This window comes from Astatotilapia calliptera, chromosome 18 (assembly GCF_964374335.1).
Source record: "Astatotilapia calliptera chromosome 18, fAstCal68.1, whole genome shotgun sequence".
Classification (NCBI taxonomy): Eukaryota; Metazoa; Chordata; class Actinopteri; order Cichliformes; family Cichlidae; genus Astatotilapia; species Astatotilapia calliptera.
Genome location: NC_137439.1, coordinates 29,296,060 through 29,323,251, shown reverse-complemented (window position 1 = coordinate 29,323,251; position 27,192 = coordinate 29,296,060). Strand labels below are relative to the sequence as shown.

General features: G+C 41.6%; 1 protein-coding gene across 2 annotated transcripts in view; it reads right to left on the bottom strand.

Moving 5' to 3' along the window:
* Positions 1-1,076: 1,076 nt before the first annotated feature.
* The window catches only part of cdh24b (cadherin 24, type 2b), a 183,851-nt gene continuing 157,735 nt past the window's right edge, over positions 1,077-27,192 (bottom strand). The window contains exons 7-14 of one of the 2 annotated variants that reach the window (XM_080292442.1): positions 24,499-24,755; positions 23,385-23,521; positions 18,991-19,112; positions 16,395-16,512; positions 12,284-12,604; positions 9,790-9,997; positions 8,252-8,741; positions 1,077-7,220 (exon numbers count right to left, since the gene is read on the bottom strand). In XM_080292442.1, coding sequence (XP_080148568.1) covers positions 6,150-7,220; positions 8,252-8,741; positions 9,790-9,997; positions 12,284-12,604; positions 16,395-16,512; positions 18,991-19,112; positions 23,385-23,521; positions 24,499-24,755 — 2,724 coding nt within the window. In that variant the 3' untranslated portion in view covers positions 1,077-6,149. The remainder of the gene's footprint in view (positions 7,221-8,251; positions 8,742-9,789; positions 9,998-12,283; positions 12,605-16,394; positions 16,513-18,990; positions 19,113-23,384; positions 23,522-24,498; positions 24,756-27,192) is intronic. The other variant, XM_080292443.1, reaches the window with a different exon arrangement.

Below are 27,192 nucleotides of genomic sequence, written 5' to 3'. Positions count from 1 at the left end.
TGTGGAGGGGGGTTAAAGCGAGCCAAAGCTCTGTTTTGCCTCCAACTGATTTCACATCCTCTTTAGATACAGGGTGCTGCTTCCGCAGGGAGCGAGTCAGCCTTGTGAGTCTCATAATTATGGGAAGGAAGGCAAAGACTTTTTCTTTAGCAGGCAGCGGAATAATCTCTAACCCAATCATAAATGCAATTTTATGTAATGCAACAGACTTGCATATTAACCGTTAATATGGTTCGCTCCATCCCTTCTCTCTCCCTCTGCTTCTCTCCCTTTCCTGACTTGAGGCGGGTATTATCATTGTAATCAAGCGAGGACCCGGCTAACACGATCATTCTCTAAACCATCATGTAGAAATAATCCCCTCCTTCATATTTGATTATTGTAATAAATCTTTTTAACCAGCAATTCAGTCACACGGCAATGGCGCACATCTCCCCGATCCATCATTCAGCAGGACAAACGCAGAATTCAGAAGAGCTGCAAAGGTTGGCTAAGGGGCCCGCATTATTTGGTCGCAGCTGTCAGGTCTGCTCTATTTGCTACAGCTCCTGAGTTCAAAATGCGCTTTTTTCTCTCTCTTTCCTTTCACCAACAAACAGAGAACTCTCCCCCTCTGTCTGATAGTGTGATTACTCTGCAGAACTCTCCGTCTGTCCTCTATTACTGACCTCACATCCCCCCATCGGGGTGGATCAAACCAGACAAGGTGTTCCTTCATCCTGCAGTCAGACGCACACGTATCCCCAGAAAAAAAAACACACACGCACACACATTGTCTGTGGTTTGGAAATTTCAAGGGGCCAATTTGACAAGGCACACCCACCTACTCACAACAAGACACATGCTCACAAGGTGTGCACACATTTGTATGCACTGCACAGCTCGTCTCTCAATAGCTCTCTCCTTCTGTCTCGTTCTCCCTTAGACACACTTTTACGCACACATACACACACACACACACATATACAAACACCACACACACACACAAACAGAAAGCACACCCATCAACAGAAGTCTGATTATCCTGAAATTCTGGAAAATGCAGAAAGGAGCACAGAGCAGGTCTGACTCATCTGTTTGAAATAGTTCCTTTTTTATTCAAATTTACAAAAAGAAAAAGTACAACAGAAATAAATACACTTTGTTCAGCACGCAATTGTGGAATTGTATCAACATCGTGCAGGAGCAATGAAGTCACGGGGGGAAGGTGGGTGCAGAACCAGTGAGGGTCGATCTGTTTAGAGTCAGAGGCCAGAGGTCATGACCTTTACTCTGCATCTTTGAGCTACATACATTAACTAGATACTAAGGTATCTGTGCCCGTCCTTTAAGTGGAGCTTCACTGTCCTAAGTATCGAGGCTCATTCAGGGGAAGATGTGATAAATGGACCGCTTTCCTCTGTTGGTGCACCTAAGCTGGCTAAAAGAGTGAAAAAAAGAGCCACGCAGTGCTGTGGAGACTTCAGGCTTTTATTCTATTTAAAACAACTGATTCAACTAATCACGCTTTTGATTGAACCAATTTGCCGGGCTCAGGAGGTGGGATAATCAGCTCTGTCAAGTGGTTTAGTCGGCACAGCACTCCAGAACTCTGAAATAAGACAAATCAGGAGAATCATCACTTTGATTTTGACCAATCAGCCAAAGCAAAGCTTTGAATCAGCAGAGATGAGACACCTGGAGCCAATCAAGACAGAGGAATAGACCATATAATTAGAACGGTGCACAGGGTCACTTATTGGTATAGCATGCTAATTGCTTATAAAATGTCTGCCTAAAACGATACTGCTCTGAAAATATGGCGACTGTTAATACATGTGTTCTGGGGAAAAGCGGCTCAGAAAGTTTGCACATTAGAGATAAATGCTAGGGAGAACACAGCGCATATAATTTAGTAATTCTCATTCCTAAACTGGTTCAAGTCATTTTAGGTGCACCGGAGAAATAATCATTCGAGACTTTTTATTCCGCCCGAATGATAAATAAAGGATATCTCTGGTTTTGTTTGTTTTAGAAATGGCTGTTGTAAATTGTAACTGTAATTTTGACCATTATTTCAGCTCACTGTGCTCACCTAACATGCAACGAAGTCAAAACCAGCAGGTTAGGAAGATTAGTTGAAGGCAAATCGGAAAGGAATGCGTGCTTTTGATTGAATCAGTTCTCATTTCCACTTCTACACCCAAAAAGATTCGACCTCATAAAAGAAGCAATCATTTTGAGTAAAATGCAACTGAAATATATAAAATCGAATATGTATTTGCTTATTCAGATAATTAATTATTAAGGAAGATATGCTTAGTATAAACTGAATATATGCCAATCAGGCAGATTTCATCTGACTAGACTTGATTAAATTTAACATTTTACATTATACTCCCTCCTCCTTATGTAATCAAATTACACTGGAAGGAATACATGTAATCAAATTACTTAAAGTCGGTGTTTTGGGTATAAACGGAATGTGTGTTTTTGTATTCATTGGCTAAATGCAAATCAGATCCATCCTACTGCACCTTACAGAGGACTGTAATGCACTTGAAGCTGCTTAGTCACCTCCAAAAATGAGTCAGAAGAACATTAGTGCTTCGTTCACACGGCTCGCTAGGATACGATAAACAAAGCGAAGTTCTTTCACCCACATTGATCTTTCAAAATACAAACAGAACAGTGAGCCTTCTTTACGTTTGAGTTCAAATTACTAGAGAAGCCTCTCTGTGTTATTTTGATGCAACATGTTTGTCAAGAGGCCCTCTTGAGAGCTTCTCAGATGCATTAACTCTTAATTAATATAAATGACGTGAATGACTGAAGAAACTGGCAAGGTTCAGTGTTTTTAGCAAAAACTTTCCACCTCCTAGGTCTTTGAAACTAACTTACTACCTGAAGAACAGATATTACTGATGATATAGCAGAAATGAAGACATGTTGTAAAAAACACAACTCAGTCCTCTGAGTGTCTAAAAGTCCAAATATGTTTTGCTAAAATAGCAGGTGAAAGTTTTTGGAGGTACAGTTCATCATCCAAATGAATCCCGAATCAGCTCTCCCTGAGGTTCTGCACCCCCCTCCCTGTCTTCTCTGGTCATTGTGCAGTATATTGGTCCCCACACTGTCCAGTCTGCACAGTGGCACTGTATGGAAAAGTCTGTGGCTCGGGTAAAGGGTAGAGAGACACATATGGATTTTGTTTCATGTCACCGGCTTCTCGACCGGTTAACAAAATGCTGCAGAAGACCTTGACAACAAGATTATGGTGGACCAAACTGGCGGACACTAGCGAAGCTGGCAGCCTGGTGTGACTTTACAAAGAATGAAACAATGACACTTCTGTGATGGTGCGCCAAAGACGTCCATACATTCAAGTTGTGGCTATATTCCTCTCTGGACTAAAGTAACTTTTAGGCTTAGTCTATGGTGGCCCTGAAAGCCCAAACGCACTGCAACTTGAGGAAACACAAGCAGATAGAAAAATGACACAAAAGCACACAAAACAGAATGGAAGTGAATAAAACAGAAATTTAAAAAACATTATGAAAGGTTAAGAAATTAAAAAAACCTCCAAAATAAAAAGACGTAACTCACAAAAGACAATGTCAGTGTTTTTGGGGAGACAATGTCATGACAGAACAGCTAACGTGACAAGCTAACAGTAAACGGCTACTAGCAAACCTGAATCTACGGTATTATGTGAATCTTCTGCTTCTTTTAAACGTGTCTTACTTCATCAGCAGCTGTTTCGTTACGTTGCTGTCGCCCCAAAAACACTTGTTTTTTTCTGGGGGTTTTTTTGTTTTTTTTTTACTTTTCTTGTCATTTGTGAATTTTTGTAGAGTTTTTCTACTTGCTGGTGTTTCCTTAAGTTGCAGCACATCTGACCTCTCAGGGCCACCGTAGCAATAAATACATTATAGAGCTAAGTTGTTCTTTCACGCAAGAAAATTTGCTTATGTAGACCATAATGCATCAGTAATTTGGCATTTGAATTGCATTGCCTGAAATGCACACAAGACACTTTTCCTTAATGTAGTGTTTGTCATATTTTTCAAGAGAAGCAACTATCTATAAAACCTCCACATCTCTCAGGCAGTGTAAAATTTATTATAAATTCTAGATTATTCCACTTTTGCAGGCTATTAATTCAGATTTTAGGGAACACTGACTTTTTTTTATTTTGTTTTGTATACCCATTAGGGGGATTTCTCCTCACTTCACTGGATTTTCATCAAATGGATCTTCACTGGAACAGGTTAGCTCACAGGCTTCCTGTAACTAATATTTTGCACAACAAACTTCTGCCAGAGGCCACATGTATAATTGAATCCTTGGCTTGTCCATCTCAGACAAAGAGCTAGCACACAGCAAACCCAAACACAGATGTTGAATACATGGTGTTGTTTTGAGTCCAGGAGGCAGTCCAGCGCAGTTAATCCATTTCTAATCTACAGTACATACAGGTAATCCCAACAGTGCTCCATTTTCAACATCTAAGTTCTGTTCTAGACATTTTTTTATTTTATTTTTTTTTACACATTTGAAATTTTATATACTCTCTTTTAGCAGTAATACTTAGTGGTATTTACAAATGTTTTTTTTTTACATACAGTCAAACATGATATCTTCGTTTAGCTGACATCTTATAAAAGAACTGTAATTTTCGACATGATTCGTTATCTATTATTGAACATCACACAGTATAAAAGTGCATTCCAGCTGAAATCTCCAGCACATTTGCATCCTGACCTTTTAACAAGAAATAAAATGAAAACGAAAAAGCCTGTCTCTGTGGTTGTGTTTCACTACAATTTCATTAGAGATCTGTGGAAATGTTCCATTGGGCCGTACAAGCGTTTGGAGTGGAAACTGATTTTGTGGGGTTTTTTTTATTGTTGTTGTTGTAAAATCATGCATGTGAGACTGGGGAAGTGGGGTGGGCAAATTAGAAAAAAGCAGACTTCTTTCATAAAAAAGACACATTTATGCCATCAATAACAGAGTCCTCAGAATACTCATGGATTATGTAATTTACTGTAGTACAATCAAAGCCTTGTGGTGTTAATCAGTTCTTTTGTGTCGCCGCGTGTTTGTGTGTGAATCTTTGTAAACATACCAACACTCAACTACAAAATAGCTGGGGGGGATGGGAGGGGGGGGCGAAGAACTGAGAGGGTTCGGGGGAGGGGGGGGGGGGGGATCATATCCCTAAACCATTTAAATTTTTCACAATGTCTGTTTTTCCTCGTGGGCTGAGAGGAGGAAGAATCTTTTGCAGGATTTAAATGATTCATCATTTTCATTTGGAATGGAGTAGCAAGCTGAATAATTCACTTTTTCTGCCACTGCAGATGGAATAAAAAGCAACAGTTTCTGTACAATCATCTCACTTCCAAGACCATTTCTCTCTCTATACATCCTTGCCGCCCATTCCCTTTATAGTCAAACATCACTTTCTCCCCCTCCCCTGTGTCTTATCCTACTTTCTAAACTTCGTTGTTAAGTGTTTTTCCCTGCCTCGTCGTCCTGAAAGCTAATGTTGCGGCATTACGCAGCATTAGTCATCAGTCTCATCTCAAAAATTGTCTCTGGGTATTTCGATTTCCCCCTGCCACTCTCTTTTGCTCCATCTCTGTTAAATATGCACGCGTACGGCACGCGCTCGGTTGCGCACGTGTTCTCACGCACTTTTCACTGACTTTTCTCGCACACAAACACGCAGACACTGGGATCAGATCGGCGCACCAGACGTCTTCCTTCTCGCCTCCTGCTGTTTCTCATTCCATACGTGAGAGCTGAATTTAATCGAGTCTTGGATGTTTGAGTTGTTTTTCTCTGTCCAAAGCGTTTAACAAATTGTTGCTGCCCCGAGCAGAAGCAGGCTCTGCATTGTCTCAGTATCTGTGCTCAACCATATCAGCGTTTCAACACTTATTGCTATAAATTACATCAATCACTCCCTCCCCTGCCCTCGCATTCTCCATCCTCCCTAGGCTCATTTTTCTCTGTCTCTTTTTATTACTTTGCCTCTTCATCTTTCTCCCCTTTAACTTCTCTTCACATTATTCGAACTCAAGTTGCCTTTTCATCATCCTTCTTTTCCTCCCCTCTCTCTTACCCCCTTTTGCCCCTATTTGTTTCATTTATATCCTTCCTCAATCTTTCCCCTCTTCTCCAGCCCGCACTCCATCTTTTTTCACTTTCTTCTCAGGCTCCTCATTCATTTCTTTCTCTTTTTTGGCACCCTCGTCAACCTTTTCCTTATCTTCCCTCTCTTTCTCCCTGTCTTTGAAGAGCTGGGCTAATTTCTGGAATTGGGGACCCCACTCTTCCAGCCCTGCCCCCCAATCCTCCTTCTCTGAATCCTTCTCCCCTTCGCTCTCCAGTGAGCTGAGGGATCCAGCCCTGGACCCTGTTCCCTCCAGCCCATACACCTGCACAGAGTCGTATGGCGGCTGTGAGGGATCAAAGGTGACCTGGGCAAGGCGCAGACGTAGGAACTCACCCACTCGCAGTGCCAAGGAGGGACCCCCGTGCCCTGGTCCCCCTCTGGCTGCCTCCATTCCTGGAACCCAGTTGGCCCCAAAGCCCATCACACTGCCATATGTTGCCCGAGGCTGCCCGGGGAAGGGCAAAAGCTGAGGGGTCATATCCCTCCTGCCCAAAACATACCCTCCCATACCTACTCGATCGCGCCAGTCCCCAATAAAGCCAGGTGCTTCTGGGTAGACAGATGGAGTCCCGGTCAGTGATACTCCTCCACTTTCTCTGTCTGGCCTTGCCACCACAAAGTTGCTTCCCATCTCCAGTCCTCCTCTCCCCAGAGTGCCAGCGTAGTCCCTCTGCCCAGATACTTCCCCCTGCAGGACAGTGGCATAGTTGCGTCCACTGGCAGGTGGTTGTTGTTGTCCATCAGTGGAGGTGGTCCCATTTCCATTTCCACCTCCACCTCCTCCTCCACTCCCCCCTCCTCCTCCTCCTCCTCCTCCTCCACCAGAGTCAGATTCAGCCAGACTGCCACATGTGCGTTTGGGGGACATGCCGGTACGAGAGGCCCTGCGTCCTGCCATGGGGAGGGTAGCCGAGTCACACACCCAGCCTCCTACGCCGTGACCCTGACCAATCAGGGAGCCGGATCGGGTCATGACAAGGTTGTGCTCCCTGGGCAATGTCTCCGACTGCACCTGGAGGGAATGTAGGCGAGCACGAGTGGTTTCAGTTCGGGGCTGGGGTTGGGTGTTAGGTTTGGTTACAGTAACATAAAATGGGATGAGACAATTTGCCCAAGGAGGAAGGGGAAATTTAATAACAGGTATATTAAACGTAGAAAGATAAGGAAAAGTGATGACATATTGCCCACGTGAAGGAAAAAAACAGGAGATGATGATGATGATAAAAAGTGATTCACGTGAAGGAGAGACAGACAGACAGACAGTGAGCAGAGGAGAGTGGAGGGAAAGCAGAGTTGGAAGAAGACATAGACATTAATTGATCACTAGAATGAGCTAACACCGCACTGTGATAGGGAGATGGAAAGGGAAGAGATAGAGAGATAAAATATTTGAAAATTAAATAAAGCTAGGGCCAAGGAGCCGTGCCATGGCCCTAATAAATGAAAGCATAAGAACAAAAAGTAAGAATAAAGCAGGATATGATGTGCTGATAATGTCTTTATTGTCATCATCCCCCAACAACGTCCAGGACATTTCTGTGACTGTGCAGAGACTAAAAGTGTGGCAGTGCTTTAATCACTGCAGTAGTTCAGTATATTAGTTTGATTTCAAAACCTTATAATGATTTTATATTTGCTTAATGACTTTCTCACGTTTTCGTATGCGTATTTAATTGAATAATTAAGTCATTGATTCAGCTTTAATGATGTCTTCAATGTGGCCATCTACTGCTAATTGACTAATTTATTCAGTTATAATTAACGATTCACGGCAACGGCTACCGCTTTTTACATCTTATTGAAATATTTATTCCCCCATCAATCTATGTTTTAAGCTGTGTTGCAGAATGAGTTCCTGTGCTGCATTCAACACAAATATGCAAGTGTGCGTTTGAATGATGTAGATGTAAGGACATCAAAATTCTACCAAACAGGAATCTTGGGTTCTCTGGGCATCACTGCTAAATAGTGGCATTATGTTTGAGACCCTAGTGTCCTTCATCGTCTCTCCGTTTCTCTTGCACATTTATTTAAGCTCATGTGTGTTTAGCATGCGTTTAGTGTGAAGCTCACTGTCATCCTTACCCAGTCCACATTTTGACTGAGGTTAACTTTGTCCTCACTGCTCCCTTCTGTACAGTTGCTTGCGGTTCCTGTTCCTCCTCCTCTGTCGTGGCTGTCGCTGGTTCTCGGTGTCCCTCCATCGGACGTGCTCACCCCGCTCTGGGGTGCGGTCCCGTCGCGGCTTTCCGTCCGACTCCCCGTTCGACTTCCTGTGCTGAGATCCGTTGGAGCTATGTACACCGCCCCAGACTCCATCGGCCCGACCACGGCCCCTTGGTTCTGGATAACCAGGGAATGGTCTGGCTGGCCTCCAGGAAAGCGGTACGCCAGCTCCGCCAAGCCTGGCTCGAACGTTCCTCCTGGGGCGCGACGGAGAATGGGTAACGTGTGACTGCTGTAGCAGAGACGACCGTAAAGGGGTCCTGCTGGTCCTGAGTAGTTGTGATCCACACCTGGATTCTGAGCCCAGCTATAAGTGCGAGATTTGTCTTGAGCACGATGTGAGTAACGACTGCAAGACAAAAAAAGGGCATATGATTGGGCTAAATCTGAACATGTTATGCCTGTTTTTGAATACTGCTTGCTGCTCAGGAAATATCTTTGGTCATTTTTTAAACAGTTTTTTCTTTTAAACCACGACTTGTGGTTTTGTGTTGCACTCTATATTCACACTGCAAGATATTCTGCTGAGACATTTGTCCACCTTGGGGTGGGAAAAAATAACCAGGTGAGAAATATGAAGGGTGTACTGTGTGATTTTGTTTGGACTGAAAACTTGTGATTCCATGGATGGAATTTCAAAAGGAAAAAAAAAGTGATCCAGTGCAGCTACAGCCAAAATAACCTCTGTTTTAATACAACGTTTCTTTCATAATGAACGCTCCAAATCTTACAGTTCACTCAGAGAAGAACAAGCTACAGCAGCGCTCGACTCAACTATGCGCTCCTTTGTTACATGGCGCCAACAGAAATTAGAAATTAAAAGTCTCACAGAGGTAGTTAATATTGCAGGAATATTGCACTGGATTGCATTAGATTTAGACAGTTTTTCATGTTGCTGTGTCCACCTCCAAAAACTGTGAGAAGCAATTTTCGATCAACTAAAAGCAGCCTTTGTACTTGTTTATGGCCTCTCCATATGGCTTGCATGAATCCGGGAGCTAATTATTAGTCCAAAGGCAATAACAATGTTTCACAGGAACATCAAAGTGGGTGCAAACAACTCTCTGATGTAGCAGAACATAAATGAGTTTTAGCAAAATGAGCACAACAAAGTGGCCTCCTAGGACTGCCAGGCTTGATAGCCTTCTGTTTGAGTGTTTTGATTGGTGGCTGATTATGACCTGGGAGTTGTGGCTTAAACAGTTACTTAAGTGGATCAGTTAAGAGCTGGACTGCGACGAATGGTTTCACTCTGAAGGCGTAAATAATATTTTCTTTTCAGCATGTAATGAAAGGTCCGCTGTGATGGTTTGATTAAATTAAAAACAGACCCATTTATATATATATGCATCACCACATGCAAACAAACCCTCCCACACACCCCTCCGCCTGCTTACACGTTCCTGCTGTCCAGCGTGCGATAGCCGCGTGAGCGCGAGCTGTGCGGGGCACTCTGCAGGGCGGCAATGTCGAAGGCAGCTGTGTCGGCCTCGCCTCCGCCCTCGTCGTCATACGTTATGATGTTCTCGCGTACGTCGTCCTCCTCCAGCGGTGACAGCGAGTCGCGCTTCTGACGCCGCAGCGACAATGACAGGGCACTCACCGCTGCCGAGGGGTGGCAACGGGAATAACGGATATTGAGGCATAGGAGAGAAATTGGAAAAAGAGTGATGAACAAGGGAGAAGGGGGGGGCAGAAGTCACAGGGGAAATAAAGGAAAGGAGGAAGAGATGTGTGTGTGTGAGCAAGGGAGAAAAACTCAAGCAGACAAAGAGGTGAAACACACAGAGACAAAACGAATACAGAGAGTCCTTGGGTTAGAGGGCTGGTATATCATATCAGCAGACTGCATGCCTCCACTAGGTAATTGACTTTGAGCTCCAGCCAGCCAAATGGATGCTTTATTGTCCCATGACTCCATGACTCTTATTGCATATTCCCAATATCGAGAGCTAAATTTCACCCTGGACTGTGGCAACGAACCAAATGATGCCTTTGTGACTTTTAACAGGTTTGCAAACACAACATTAGCATTGGGCAGTAGAATCAGCCTTCCCATACCCACTGACATCAAACTCTGGGAACAGTGGCTTTTTTTTTTTTTCCATTTCAATTTTCCAGGGGAAAGGCACAGACGCAGGTCTAGATTAGGTTCCTGCACTAGGATCGAGTTGGTAGAAAAACAGATATTGGACACCTATGATAATAGCTTTAGTATGCTTATTAAGTGGGGGAAATCCTATTCTTGCATGTGCTGAACTTTCTGGATGCAAATAGGGAGAAAATGAGAACCAAGCTGAAAAGTAAATTTAAAAAAAAGTGCATAAATATTCAGGAAGGCACCCGATCCAAATAAGACCCCAGTCAGAAATCAAGGACAAGAAGAATTGAGCATCCGGTTAAAGTTGCTGCTGGTACACCTGTGGAAGGTGACACCTTTACCAATAATTTCTCTCATTATTGGCTTTCCAGTTCATTTGTACATTTCAAGGATGCAATTTTTTTTTCCACTCCAATGTAGAATTTCTGAGTGGACAAGTTGATCAACTCTCTGAATTTGGACCCTCACAGGTTACTAGAAGGCTAGTTAGTTGATCGACTGACATTGCCCATATTTTTTTCTTAATATATTCCACTCACTCGCTCTTAGACAGCTCTCCCTATCATTTGGACAAACTGCTTTGGTATTTATAGAAATCCAAACCGTGCTGAATCTGCTCGGGTGCTTATTTATATTTGCAGTGTATGATTTGATTTAACAAACACTAATGTGTTTGTGTTTCCATACGGCTGTATCGCAGGAGGTTAAGTTGCCGCGGTAAGTAAATCTACAGCCTTAATATAGTTGGAGGCCACATTATTTGATTTCTATGGAACTAATTCAATGATCCCTAAATGGAGTGGGAAAACTCTAACCTTTTATAACAGTTTGAGGAATAACCTTTATAGCGTGGTGTGTGTATATTTATCTGTTAAAGACAGCCTCTATCCACAGGGCAAAGTTGCCAAATGGCTCAATGGCTACCTCGTGTAAACCCCGCTCCTTTTTAATAACTGATGGAGGTGATGACAGAGGTTCTTTAAGGACGTTTGGCATTCTGTGGAAGGCCCTGTTATTATAGTGTTTAGAAATAGAAAAAGCAGAATTATACTCCCGCCCACGATCATGCCATTATCACTTAGCGAACTAAATTCTTAACTCCACTAAATCCACTGAGCACGATCACCTTCACGCCATGTCGCGTCTCCCACTTGATTGAACTGGCCCCTTCCAGAATGATAATGCCTTTATCAACAAGGCACGAGTGATTTCAACAGACTCAATAGAAATGACAATGATGCTGGCTATCAGCCAGTCTCCTCAGCAACTAGGCATTATCCAATTGAGCATTTGAGTTTCTGCAAAGGTGGCTGTGACATTTTATTATGCTGCTATCAAAAACCGAAGGGCCCAGATAATCACTCAAAATTGTTATTTTAGCTGTGATTAGAGCTGACCTTGCCAAGGGAAATAACTGGACCAAAATTGCGAGGAAAAGCAAACCTGTATCGAGCAGCTGTGACTAAGAGAAATATTTACGCTGCTGCTTTCATTATTTTCATATGCAGATTAAGCATCCAGGGATGTAGTTGAAGGTACACAAGCCCTAAACGCTATTTACTCAACTTTCTATTTGTAGAATGGCATTAAATGCATTTCTAGGGAGTAAATATTTATGATATAACTTCATATTATATCATAATGTACATAACACTAAGTGCTGTTATAAAAGCCATCATGTAAGTTATATAAACAAGGGCCTTTCACCATTTTACTTTTGCTTTTGGCATTATCTTAAGCCAAGCCCAGATTTAATCTCTCTCAAGCTTTATGAGCTATTAAGTATTTACCCAGTAATGTAGCAACACAAGCCAGGATAGCCAGCAAGGCAGCTGTACTGAGCCCAGGGGAGGGCAGTGTGGACTGCTGAGGAAGACACACCGCTTCTTTCTCCCAGTCCCATTCGCCCTCGGTCTGTTTGTCCTTGTCTTTCTCCCCAGCTCGTGCCCCTCCTTTCAGGCAGGGACAGACGGACACAGTGACCGTCCCAGTGCTGGTGAGGCCAGACGTCCCATCCCTCAGGACGAGCGGCACGTAGAGGGTCAAGGTGGAGGATGAGGAACGGGACAGTGGCTGGATCTGGGACAGCAACACCAAGCTGGCTGTGGGGCCTGAAGGAGAGTTGACAGATAGGAAGAAACTTTGAGTCCACTGTTAACCGCATGCTACAGTGTTGTTTGCAGAATGGAGGCAGGACGTTCCAATTTGGAAATTATGCCCAGAAATGAATGTCCTCATGTTTGCAAATGTGCGACTGCAGTCAGCTGGTGACGGGTTTGTACCACAAAGGAATTGAGCAGGAAAAAATATTTAGCCTCTCTTTTATTTTTACTATTTTCGTTCACTTCCCTTCTAATTTGAGCTACAGCGTTCCACAGCAGAATAACAGTGATACTAATTTTACAGGATGAATCTACTAGAGTGTTACAAATTGGGCAGACAGTATATTTTTCGCTGCCGCAGCCAGACGCTTCATGATTTATGACTCCAGATAGGCTGTAAAACTTAAACATAAATTCTAATATACTTTCACGTTTAAAATTATTGTTTGAATAATGTGGTGCCATTAGATCCATCTGTATGATCCTTTTCAAAGACTCCCACACTTGTCCTGGTTAATGACACAACAAAGTATGTACAGAAGAAAGCCTGTACATCCAAAGCACTGACTTTTAGAACACACTTGTATGAAAGGAATACATCACAAGCCCTTTTTTTTTTTTTAAAGATATTGTAATGGACATCAGTGATGAGAGGCTCACATGCAGCAATTTAAAAGGACAGAGAGCAGCAATAACAAAAGAGGTAACGGCCTGTATTGATCTGACTCTCACTTTTGAGAAAAAGAACTGCGGAGGATCTGTGTGGGAGACGTTTTTAGAATTACACACACAAGGCCACAAAAATATAGCCGCTGACACGAAAGCAGGTTTTCATTAGCATGAATGGCACTGGGAATGAAAACATGACAAACGCGATTATCAAAAAGATCTTCAGCGATCCAAAAGATAGATCAAATCATTGTCTTTTTAAACAAAGAAAGTAATGTAGCATTTTGTCAGACAAGCTGTCCACACGGGAGCTGAGGATGCTCTTATTGTCTCTCTGTTCTACTGTTGGATGACACATCAAAGAGGTCTTTGATTTCACATGTCACTGAGTTTATAATACTCATCCATGATCTGGCGAGTTAACTTGGTTTTGTCTGGTTTAGGAAGAGTTGGGAGTTTGGTCACCAGTTTGGTAGTAAAATTAGTCAAAGAGTAATTTTATCTTCAGCTGCTGACGAATGTAAGCACATATCTTCATCTGGCAGGGGTGGGGAACTCCAGGCCTCAAGGGCCGGTGTCCTGCAGGTTTTAGATATCACCCATACCAGGCCTCTGGAGAACTTCAAGACATGTTGAGGAGGTAATTTAGCAACACAGCTGATTTATCAGCTGTGTTATCAGCTGTGTTGGATCAAGGACGCATCTAAGACCTGCAGGACTCTTAGATGCGTGTTAGGACGCATCTAAGGAATCTAAATACACTGACTGGAGGTGGTGTTAGGAAGCTGAAGTTTCCCCACCCCTGTCTTAAGTTCTATATTTAGCATATTTTAGCTAATACAGCTAACTTAGTAGACAATCAAAGCATTTTGCAGCTAAAATGCAGTTTTTTTGGTCAGAATTAATGGAGAACAAAACAAAGTACTATGACGTAAAATGAGAGTAAATGTTATCCTGTGTTTGCTGGATTTTCAATTGGATGTTTTCAAATTCCCCGTATTTGCCATATTGTGTTTACTGATGAAGTCAAGGCTGAGAAATTTGTTGCCAAGCTACACTCACAGACCACTCGATTAGTTACATCATGCTACCTTTCCCTCCAGAACTGCCTTTATTCTTCATGGCATAGATTCAACGAGGTGCTGGAAGCATTTCCACCGAGATTTTGTTCCATATTAAAATGACAGCAGCAAACAGCTGCTGCACATTTGTCAGCTGCACCCACGATGTGAATCTCCTGTTCCATCGCATCCCAGAAGTGCTCTTTTTGATTTAGATTTGGTGACTTTCATGTTGTTTACGCCAAATTTTTACCCGACTACCTGGATTTTGCAGCAGAACTTGAGACTCATCACACTAAGCAAAGTTTTCTTTTTAATCTTTTATTGCCCAATTTTGTAGAGTCTGTGAAAGCTGTAGTCTCAGTTTCTTGTTCTTAGCTGACAGGAGAGGCACCTGGGTTGGTGTGGTAGCCCATCTGCTGGCTGACCGTGTTGTGCATTCAGAGACGCTCTTCTGCATACCTTGGTTTTAACAGTGCTTGGGAGTTACTGTTGCTTTCCAATCATCTTGAAGGAGTCTGGCCTTTCTTCTAAGGCCTCAACAAAGCAACCCTCACTATTTTCTCTTTTTCAGGTGGGGGGATTCAGATTTTGTTGCATTATTTCAGTACATCAGAGTTCTCTGCCGCATTCAAAGTTACTTAAATCACCTTTTTTCCCCATTTTGACACTCGGTTTGAATTTCATGTCAACACTGAATGTTGCATGATCATCAGAATACATGATCATGCTGATCATGTATTCTGATCAGCATGAGGCTGATCAGAATACATGTGTGTTAATGAGCACTTGAACAGGTATACCTACAACTAGTACACATGTTCATATGTCCAAGGCGTGCACATGGAATACTATATTATACACTTCAATATGCTACTGACATCTTTAGCTAATATGACGCACAAATCAAACTTTCAAGTGGAGAGAGATGAGCTGTGTGCAGAATGCATAAGCACACATGAAAGTATTCTGTGGAGTTTTTATCCGCTAGTGGTGCAATGTTTTGATTTGCATTACTGTCCTCAACTGCAACTGTGCAGCACATACCAACTGAAGAGCTTCATGCTGTTCCACAACAGTTATTGTGTCAAAGGAAAAAAATGTAGCAATGCAGAAGCAAAGACGTGAAAAGAAAAAAGAATGCCAGCTGATGTAATCAGGCCTGCACTCTTCAAAATATTGAAAAATGTCACTTTTGCAAATGTTTTATCTTTTATTCAGCACGCCGTTAAGGCTTCAAGGAAGCAAACACTGTGTTTTTGCACTGACTCAAAGTATGTGTTTACACGAAAACTCCACAGGTGACACATAATTGCAAAAAAATTTATTTGTGAGCCAATTAACTTGTTTTTGTGTAGAGAAATGTAAATGTGAGCTAAGACAACAAAATTCTTGTGGATCCAATTTTAGGAGACTACATATTTGCTCAAGGATGCAAAAATATCCCCACACATACACAGCTTGATGTGAACAGTTACACAGAACCGGCAGCACATTGCATCCCTGAATTAAAATAGTCATATCAAATTTATGTTTGCATGATATTAAAGGACTATACGTGTGTAATTGTGCAAAACAAAGAGCGAGGACACGAAGTGTTCAGGGGGAAAAATGCACAGAAAACAAACAAGTAGCTAAATTAGATTCAGTTGACGCTAATTAAACGAAGCAGCTTTGATTTCTTCAAAAGCTTCTCAGTGGAAATACTAAGTTTACATGGTCGTGGGGAAGAAGATGGATGTAGAGGATACAACAAGAGGGACGAAACAAAAGAGGGGAGGATAACAAAGCAAAACAATGGGGCCACCAGACATGGGAGATGGATGGTAGGAGACAGAGGGAGGGACAGAAAAAGGGAAGGCGACTCAGAGAGGGAGTGGTTTTGAGAGGAATGGGAAAGAGAGAATAGAAGGAAAGATGAAGATGGGAAGAGAAAGGCAGAAAAAAAAAATATATGTGGGATTAAGGGCCTTAGAAAAGTGGGGGGAGAAACAGTCTATCTGCCAAGGGAGGAGCAGACAAACAAGAATTAAGAGAACTACACAGAGAAGGAAAGATTGAGTGCCTACCACCGCTGTCCCTGACGCTGAAGTTGAGGGCAGCGCTGGACTCTGGAGGGATGCTGAAATACACGGTGCTGTCATTCCCACCCTCATCTCTATCAATCGCCCGCAACACCTGCACCACCTGAAACACAGAGATAGAGAGCAAGGGAGACCGGGTGAGGGGAGGGCGTGAATGAATGTGTGTGAGTGCGTGTGTGTTTGTGTGTTTTGAGGAAAAGCATAGAGAGAGAACAGAAAAGGAGGAAGAAAAAACACTTACACAGAGAGAGCTTTTAGCTACATAAACAAAAAAACATTAGCCGACACTGGCAGAATGAAAACAAGTCAAACAATTAGCATAGTGACATAAGTGAACTGTGTTTGATACTCACACCAAAAATATAACCGTGTGTGTGTGTGTGTGTGTGTGTGTGTGTGTGTGTGCGAATCCCCTTTTTTGTAAATACAGTGCCGTGCAGCTTTCGGTGTTGTAAAGGCATCTACGCAAGTCCTCATTGGCAATCTTAACTAAATTAATCTTAAAGAAATCTCCCGCAGACTGAGCTGATGGGTAATTTCTTTTTAATGAAACTCTCTGTTCGTCATTATGCAGGGCGCTCTTTCAGGAACGCTTTCGAGTGCTCGATACGAGACTCAATGCGGGGATGAAGGGTGCAGCGTGCTCTTTGAGTTAGTCGATGTCTGTAGGCCTTGAGAAGATTTGCTAAGAACAGTTGCATTATGTTATCCGATGCTGTGGGTGAATATTCAAACAGGCTTTGCCTAATGGCGTGTCATACAGAGATGTGCATATACTATCCCAAACACACTGGGAAGACATCATAGCCTTTCTTTAATGAACTGCGTGCCGCTCACTCAAATTGCAGCATGCACAAACATGAACATCACAGGCAAAAACAAATCAACGTCGTTGCCATAGAATCACAGATTTCGTGGTGACACAACAAAGGCATGAGCAGAGCAATGAAAGCACCAGTGGAAACAAAAAAAAAAAAAAAACCACACACAACAGATGGGCCACGACACCAAAATGATAGTGACAGAGCCAGCATGGAAAACGGAATATGGAGGCAAAGAAAGGAGAGTTAAGCAGGGTTTCCAAGGGGAGGCTGAAGAGCAAAGGGATGATTTCTATAATTGAGATAGGATCGAGTGAGAAAAACATGATGCAGAGAAACAGACAAGAACACAAATAAAGCAGGAAGGAGGGAGGCAGCCTGAGAGGAGGCTCGAGTTTAATTACAATGCAAATAACTGCTGCGTTCTGATAACAGGCCATGGAGGATTCACCTGGCTCCATGGTGAATGAGTATGCTGTAGCTGCATGTGGCCATATCTGAAGGGACACAGCTTTGTTCTGCCACACTCTATATGCTCCAAGCTGAATACTCGTTGACTGTTTGTGTTGTAATTATATGACTGTACATGAACATTAAATACAAAGTTTGCATATGTTTTGCATATGACATAGTAACACTAATTTATTATGAATATGTGTATAATTAGTGCAAAATGTGGCGTGTGGTGGGCTGTATGGCTCAAGGAAGGCTTCAGCCAATATAAAGAAGAGCGCAAGGTAACGTTAACATTTACTGAAATAGTGTAGCAATCGAGCTAAGTGACACATTGTAAAGATAGTTATTTAATGGCAAGCTAACTAACCAGGTTTTGTGTTTATGGTATGAAATTTGGGGCTTTGAAATGCAAACCTAAAAACTGTAACTTCTAAAATATGTATGTAAAGTAAGCATTATTTATTATTTTACAATTATTATTAATTATTACATTGATTATCAATATTGTTTGATTTTTGGATGATTAAAGTTCATCCAGCCACAGCTTCTCAGGCTTCAGATAAAACTGGTTTTGAAGCTTCTGCTCATATGTATACATAAAAAAGTCAGTCTTATCTTATCTTATCTTATCTTATCTTAATATAAAATAAAAAGGTGAAAACAATGAATATGCTGAAAATGTTAGCTTCTTAAGGTTAATAACGCTAGCAGTTTGGCCACAAACCAATGGCCACTGGTTAGTGACTGTAACCATGTGATCAGTTATGTGACTTTATTCAAACCAACGATATGTCAAATTTGACTGAAACATGTGAGACTATAGTATTAGCAGTGTGCCTAAAAAGCGTTTTCAGTCATGCATTTTGCATGTCTGACAGAACAGCTTCTTTTTCAGTCAGTCCAGATGTCTACTCTGGCTTTTACATTCTGATTGCGTTATACCCCTGCCACTCTATTTGTAAGCTTTTACCCATGCAACTGCAGTGATTGTGTGTTGGGCTCTGACACCTCGAAAAACCACGAGTGCCACACATGTAGACACAAAGACAACACAGCTGCTGCTGCTGCTGTGTAGTCATCACTTAAAGTCTTTTCACATCTTCTTGAAAAATTACAGTCTTTAGCACTGCTGGCAGTCCAAGTACCTAAACTGAGAAATGTGTAGTGCCAGAATGTAGTTCCAGTAATAACCCGGGCTTGTTTCCTTAACATGTGTTTTAGTGTCTTTCCATGTCTTTAAAATGAACATTTTATATACACTGGAATGGAAATAAAGACCTCAAGTAGTTTAAACACATACTGACCTGTCCGATGGAGGAGGAGTCACACATGGCTGTGTTGTACTGCCTGTCCAGCTCAGGTGCATTGTCATTCAGATCTAAGGTCTCTATTGCAACTAGAACTCTGGAGACTTGGCTGGGATTGTCTGAAAGAGCCAGAGAAAAGCATATTAGAACGTAGCCTCCAAAAACACGCGCACACACAGCTGTATAAACTAAATAATATGAAGACAATGTTAAAACGGCAAAAGACACTATTGAGTACAATACAAATACAGTGGTGCAAGTCATCGGTCCATTAATCCCATGCAGTCGTCCTCATAGGCATAATCAAGTATTTCAAGACTTTGTCCAAAAACTTCACATTACATCACATTAGTGAGCGTACAATTGGCTAAATAAACAGCAGTGCATTTGGTTTCATTTGGCTTGTGTTACAGCTCGCAGGCTCCCAGCTGGAGTATGACTGATGCTTCCATATCAGTTAAAATTTTCCTCATCAAACTGTTCTTTTCATAGCCAGCACTTCTCGCAGCATAAAGTGTGTGTGTGTGTGTGTTTGTGTTTTCTCAATAAAGAGAGAGAAAAGGCAGAAGAGGGGTGCAGAAGGCAGCGAATCTGCATGCAGTTACACAAGAGCGCAGTTTAAATGGATTGGCATAAGGTCCCCTACACCCCATTCACTCGGCTATACGCACACTTGAACATGAAGTTCTCACAAGCCGCGCTCGAAACACATGAAGTTAGCATTCTGAACACTCATCATTACATTTTAGGCAGCTATGACACAACCCAGGCTCACCAGCACACATCCTTTATCTAGGCAGGCAACCGTGAAACACATTGGACTACACTTTCTGTAAACCGAGCCACACACACACACACACACACACACACACACACACACACACACACACACACACACACACACACACACACACACACACAACATTCCCACACCATGTTTTTTTAAACCAACAGCAGTAACACTGTGTCATGGATGACAGCAACTGGTTCCCATCGCTGAAAAGCTGAAAATGAGCTCTTGCTGTAATGCCACAGGGTGAGCTGGCCTGCCTGTGGCCATGGCAGGGCTCCTACTGTGCTTTATGTCAACACAGTCTCCAACAGTCTGTTTATTAGATAGAGCTCATTATTCAAGACAGGCACTCAGTGTGCTGCCGCCACAGTCCTACCAACACATTGCTGCCACAAGGAACCCTGAGTAGATTTTAAGTAAAGATTAAGTTTGTCCAGAACAAAACTTGGCAGCAAAACAACTTCTTTTTCCTTGAGCACAGCAGACATTGGATGGAATTCTCCAACAATACTTCTACTTATAAACAAACCAGTTGGATTATTTTTGAGTGCTTTTATGACTTGTCATCTGCCAGACACAGCTACTGGAGCAAAGCCAGGATTTAACAGGATGCTGGTATTAATTGTAATACGTCCGTCCAGCAAACTGAACAAGAAAACAGGTTGTCACTGACTTCTAAAAATACATAAATGTAGAGAGAGAAAAAGTCAAATCAGTGACATCAAAGAAAAGAAAGAAATGCTTGCATAATTACATTAAATTATCCAGTCCTTAATGCATTTGGTTTGTCCAAAACACAAGACGTTGTGTTGTTTTTTTCCACTAACAAAATATCTTCGCAAGTGCATCCCCACAACATGCAATATTGTGCTCAGCTTGCTCTTTTTGGGAGCTGTGACACCAAGAGTGCAATGGGCTGCGTAAATAAAGATATGTGTTCAGAGTGATACTCTGAGTTAAAGAAGTATGAAGTCGCCCTCTCTACAGTAATTAATAGATGAAAAAAGCATTTATAGATTAATAGATGAAAAAAAATGAGTGAATTTGTTTAAATTAGGTAGCTATATTAAAATACTTAATTAAAAGTAGAATTTTACTATAATACACAAAATCTCAATGTCTTGGTTTGTCTGCAAATGTGAACAGAAGTTGAACAACCAAAGTTGGCATACAGATACAACTTAAACCCATAAAGGTTCTTCTCTATATCATTTATTATGTTATCATGTTGCCTAACAGCTGAACACTAACCAAAAATACCCTTTTTTTTTTACATTTATGCATCTATAACACTGTATAAAAGCATCATATTGTTTTCATTTCACAACAATATGATTTAATTTATTCTAGATTATTAAATATATTGTGATGATTACAGTATCAATGTGATTATATGATTTGACAAGCCAAATTTACTGTAAAATGGATATGTTCCAGGTACAATAATGTGTTACAAAGTTTATTGAATTATACCCTCAAATGGAAATTCATTCTTCTCATCAATATTATGTTTAAGGTTAATGTCTGGATTCATTTAAAACTGATAAATATTTGGGTTACAATAAAATAACTTTATTGTAGAGTTTGTCATATACATTAAAATCAGAAAATGTCACAACACTACTTCATTTGGTGCTTCTAATAGACATATTTCTCAGGGTCATAGTTTGTGAAGCCGAAAGCTTAAGTAAGCTTTAAAATAAATTATTTACATTTAAATAAGCTGCGAAGGCTGTGCCATCCATTAACTAACCTGGCTGAAGGGCATTTTAAGAAAAGCTGATGTGGTGTTATTTACTATTTTTCTTGTCAAGAAATCGAATGAAAAAATAACATATTCTTTAACGATGTATCCTTGTACTAAAATAAGAATAAAAAAATAATAAATTAACTGCAAGTTTGGAACTGGATGATATGTTCCGTCATGGCCGTGAAGGCTGTCACATACACACAGTGATAAATACTATACTGCATGTATATTAATACATACACAATAAAAGCCAGCTAATGCATTCCTATTTACTCCTGTTTGAGTATGTTTGAGTCTCCCTCCATAAAGGGATGGAGAGGTCAGTAACAATACTCAGTTAGCTGTGGCATTTAAACGATGCTCAGTTGAGTGATCTAAAGCGTAGAGTGTAAAGAAAATAACCTCCACACCTGCTTACAGTTGATAAAAGGTAGGATGGATTTGTTGAGCCTGTGTGAATTGCAGCCACAGTTTCCTGTTCTTTGCTGACAGGAGTGGAGGCCTGTGTGATCGTCTGCTGCTGAAGCCCATCTGCTTCAAGGTTTGACCTGTTATGCATTCAGAAATGTTCTTCTGTGTACTTTGGTCGTAGTGAGTGGTTACAACCAAAGCCTGCCATTCTCCTCAGACCTCTGATGTCAACAAGGCATATTCTCCACGAAAACTGCTACTCGCTGGATATTTTCTCTTTTTCTAATAAAGCTGTTCTCACTAGAGAAGGTTGTATAGCAAAGTCTGAGTTTCTGAAAAGCTCAGTCTAGACCAACAACCATGTCACATTCAAATTTACTTAAACCACCTTTTTCTTGCCAGTGTCTCAGTTTGAATTTCAGCAGGTTTTCTTGATATCTCCATGTCTGAATGCACTGCTGTCATATGATTGGGTGATTAATAAGTGTTGGAGCTGGTGTACCTACTGAAGTGGCTGGTATCCTGCTACCTGATGGATGAACACGTATCTTTAACACATTTATATCTGACAGCAATTTTAAGCTAGATGTTCTGGAACATCTGTTATTGTTGCCAAGCCTCCACGTGAGCAAGCAACGAGACTTAAAGTGTGTTATTAGAGGATGTAGGGGCTGAGCTGTAATTGGGCCTACTGGACTATAATTGGCTTTACTTCTGCCGATGTGAATACATTTATGAAAGAATCAACAGCACATTAAATATATACTCATTAAATCAAAATACATTATTAATTAAATTGCACAAATGACAAGAGACAGTTAGATAACCTTAATCATGACTGAAAGCTTGAGAGCAGCTACTAGTGGAACCTACTGATGATCTTGCCCCTGGCATTTTCTATTTATCATTTTTTTACTGAGGGAACATGTATAACTTGAACTTAACTGTCTTGTTGCTTGACATCCTACATACTTGGAAACAGAAAGATATTTACCGATCCCCTGTGCTATCATGTTCTGTCGGCAAATCAAGGCCTGAGTTCGATTTGTTGCTTTAATTCAGTGTTTCCAGTTGAATCCTTACGAGAACAGATCTATTGCGGCATCAGATAACTTGCACAATACGGATCAATTGATTCTCTGACGCGCTGTAACAAACTGTTCATGGCGCCAAACAGCATTTCTCTCATGGTTTGATGACTTGAGAGCTAAGCCGCTTAGTAAACTGCATCATACAGTGGATACTGTGCCTTTCAGATAGCGTAAAAAACACAGTTTCTAGTCTCTTAAACCTCTTACTCATCAGTGGTTAAGGTGTCAGAGGTGGGGAAAATGCTAGCTTCGTTGTCAAGGGTTAGCTCTAATAAAATAAATAATCCAATGAACGACTTCTAACGATGTCTCCGGATTAAGTGTTGTAAGAAGAGTGACCTCTGACCTCTCTGGGTGGCGATGACTGTAATGTTGTGCCAGTGCTCACGCTCCCGGTCCAGCTCCATCGCTGTGGTGATGAGACCGGTCTCTGGTGTGATACGAAACAGAGCCTCTGGGTCTGACTGAGGATCAATGGAGAACCTGAAGAAGAGAAAGTTGGGTTTGAGGATATAGACGGGTGAAATGAGGAGAGGGCAGGGAGAAATATCGAAAGAATGAGTGAAAGGAAGATGCAAGCGGGGAAGGCAGTGGGGTGCGGAGCGAAAGAAGCAGACAGGGCAAGTGTGTGAGGGAGCGATAAGGAAGTCGGCATTCAAATGGCCAAAGAATTAATATAGTGAGATTATCACAGCTGATAAGAGTTCTTTTGAAGTGCTACCGATTATCTAAATATCTCCATGAATATACCAGCTATCATTCCTCCCCACATACTCGCTTTTAGCACTTCTGCTTTTAATTGGGACACGGTTTTCTGTGGTTTTTACAGACAAATTGCTTGCTTCCCTCCTCATACTATTTGAGACAAAACCCACCGCAAACACAAGCGAAGCACTGGAAGCTGCAAGCGTCTGTGGTTTCTGTCTGGCTCGTGGGAACACTGTGTGGGCATTTGGTTGGCTTATTTTTATTTGGTTAGCTCTTATTGTTGTGTCTTGTTTCTTTTAGCTGAAGAGCCTGCTTTGAATTTAATTCAAAAAGCCTGGCTATCCCTTGCTTGTGGCTGGACAGTAAAACAAATGAAGATATATATAAGTCCCAGCACCATTAAATGCTTGATTTGTCTTTCAGCAATAAAACTCCTGTAAAGCTGTTTTGTTATGAGTTCATAAACAGCAAATACTGAGAGGAACATTTTGAGAAATGGGCTTATTTGCTTTCTTCCTGGGTGGCAGATGATAAAACTGATACCAGTGTCATGTTTTACACCAAAGATTAAGTTACAGCTACTATCTCAGCATGAAAACTGGAAAGACTAGCTTTTAAAAAAAACAAAACAAAAAAAACCTGTTCAAAAGGAGCCCAGGTAGGCTGTTTGCTATCTCAACAGTGAAAAGTAACAACCTAAATGTATAGGAAGACTACATGTCCTGCTGAAATGCAGAGGCTTTGTACTCTACCTGATATTATTGGTCAGACCAGTATCAGGGTCTACTGCACTGACTCGGCCCACTGTGCAGGCCGGCGGGCAGTTCTCTGAAACATCCATGTGATATCTGGCCCGAGAGAACCTCGGTGGCTCGTCCGCATCCAGGACTGCAACTCGGATTGAAGCCCGATCTTTAAAGGGGCCTCGACGTAGGAAGCGGGGGTCCACTATCGGGTTAAGAACCTCAACAGAGAAGGAATAGGAGCTCCGACTCTCATAGTCTACGGCCTGTGGAGGAGAGAAGAACGAGGTAAGCTTTACAGTTGTGTAAAATGAAAGGGTTTTTCTGCGTAGTATAATCATCTAAGGTTTATGCATTTACATATTTTGAAATGAGCAATAGAGACATTTTTTAAAAGCGAGAAATTATGCAAATGTAACTGTTACAAACATCAGATCCAAAAGCCTTTTTTTTTAACGTGCCTTCATTTGGTCTATTTCTCACACTAAATTTTCCACAAATGACTGCTAAATTACATATCTAAAGCCGAGAGATGGAAAATAATGAATTCTTCCAACAGATAAGAGCTCGCGCAGGCTAGAGAACGGTCACATCCTAAAGCATCTAAGAATAATTTAGAGTGAATAATATTCTGGTTACCTTACATGTTGTGACGTTTGGATTTTTTGAAGCGATATTTTGAAGGATGTTGTGGGTGGATGCTTAGATGGTGGGTTTTGTGTGAAGTTGGAAAAGACATTCATGAGGCGTTGATGTTACAGCATTGCCAATGAGACTCCGGATGCTCAAAAAAAGTTGAAAGGCTTCTTCACAGCTTCAACACCGAGGTAACTACTTGTTTGGATGTTGGTTTGACATTTCTGGAGTTGATGTTTGGATAATGTTGACATGCTAAGAATGGATGATGTATATCTGTAGAGTTTGAATACTGTGTTGGTGAGACTTAAAAGTAAAAATACAGAATATTTTGTATTGCAATGTAGTGTTTTTTTGGTGAATAAAGCTAAATACTTTACCCTACTTTAAGTAAAAAAATCAGTATTAACAGCAAACTGAAGCCCTTTTGGTTTAATCCAGCAATTTTACTTGGGACTCACAGAAATGTAAATGGTCTGCTTCCAAGGTTTTAGGTAGCTTTAAATAGTTGTATAAGCCAAACTATGTCAACAAGTGTGATAGCAATGGAACAATTATTATACAATAAATCTTCAATTCTGTACAGCACAGAAAGATTTTTTACAGTACACGAATAATTACAGTGGGCACACTGTAAAAATTGTCTTCATTTATTCTATTTTAAAAAGTACATTTGTTACAGTGTAGTGTTGCTATGTGCATGCAGACTCGTGCTACACTGAGTAGTTGCTATGACCATTTTATCTAGCTCATATGGTACTGCAGTGTTAGCAAAAACAGTGGGAAGTGTGTTGGTGGGTACCTGGCAGATTGTATATTGTGTTACAATGTTGCAAACATGCTGGTTGGCATAGTTTCAGACCCTGTAAAGTGTATGAAACTTGCTTTTGTGCGCATATGTTCATTAGGAGTACAAATGGTTTGGGCTGTATGGCTCTATAAAGAATATATTTTCATGATAAGACCCCCCCTCCCTCACATTTTTCATAAAAATGCTTCCATTGTTTTGAACGCCATCTCTTTATCACCATAGCGACTCTGCTATCACCATGGAGACTCGTACCTGACTCGGGGGAGCATTAAAAATTCCTTTGTATCCTTGCATCTACACAGGTGCGAGAGATTTCATTTGGGATAGGGGCTCAGGCCCCAGTGATTGTTTGTTACAGAGAAGTTATGAAGCCTATTTGTCTGAGGTGTCTTTGTGATTGCGCGTCGCTCTCCCGCCAGCGCGGCGCCTCTGAAGCGAAGAGATAGCCTCTGATCTGGTTTGCTGAGATGATTGTTAGTGAGGGCACGGGCACACACAAGCAATCACATACATCCACTGTCTCACACACGCACCCTGACATACACCTGCTGTTGATTAAATTTCAGAAAACGAACACGTTTGGGTCTAGTTCAAAATACCTGTTTGAGGTAATGGCAGGTGTGTGTGTGTGTGGACTTGTGCGTGGAAGTACAAGTGGTTCTTTGAGCCTGTGTATCCTCAGATCCTCTGTGAGTATCTGAGTGTCCTTAAAAGCAAGTACGCATATAATTCATCTCAGTGTGATTGGCACGGGGAACTATGTTGGACAGGGGATAAATGGGCTCTCTAGCTATGCAGAATTTTCGCTGTCAGATTCAAACAGGAGCTGAGAAGAAAATCATTGTGAGGATCCCACCGGCAGTGGGAATATTGATATCCTCCCTCTCCTTCCTTTCTGATCTCTCGTTTGCTATTTTTCCTTCGCTTTTCTTCTCGCTCTCTGAGCTGTAAACCAGCGTAAACTGCTTGACAATCAGCGGTCTCAGAACGAGGTGCAGATTGATTAAAAATTATGCAGAGAATGGGGGGAATTGAAATGCACAGAAATGTAGCCAATTTGTGGACATATCTGGGCAGATAGAAGAAAATAAATACAGAAGAAAAATTGTTACAGAGTGTGTGAGAGAGAGAGACATGGGAATGGTGACAAAGTGTGTGTGCAGAAGGGGGGTAGATGGAGGGAAAAGGTTCTCTAACGGGGTCCCCATTACAGGGAGAGAGAGACAATCTGTCTGAGGAGGAGAGGTGTCACTTAC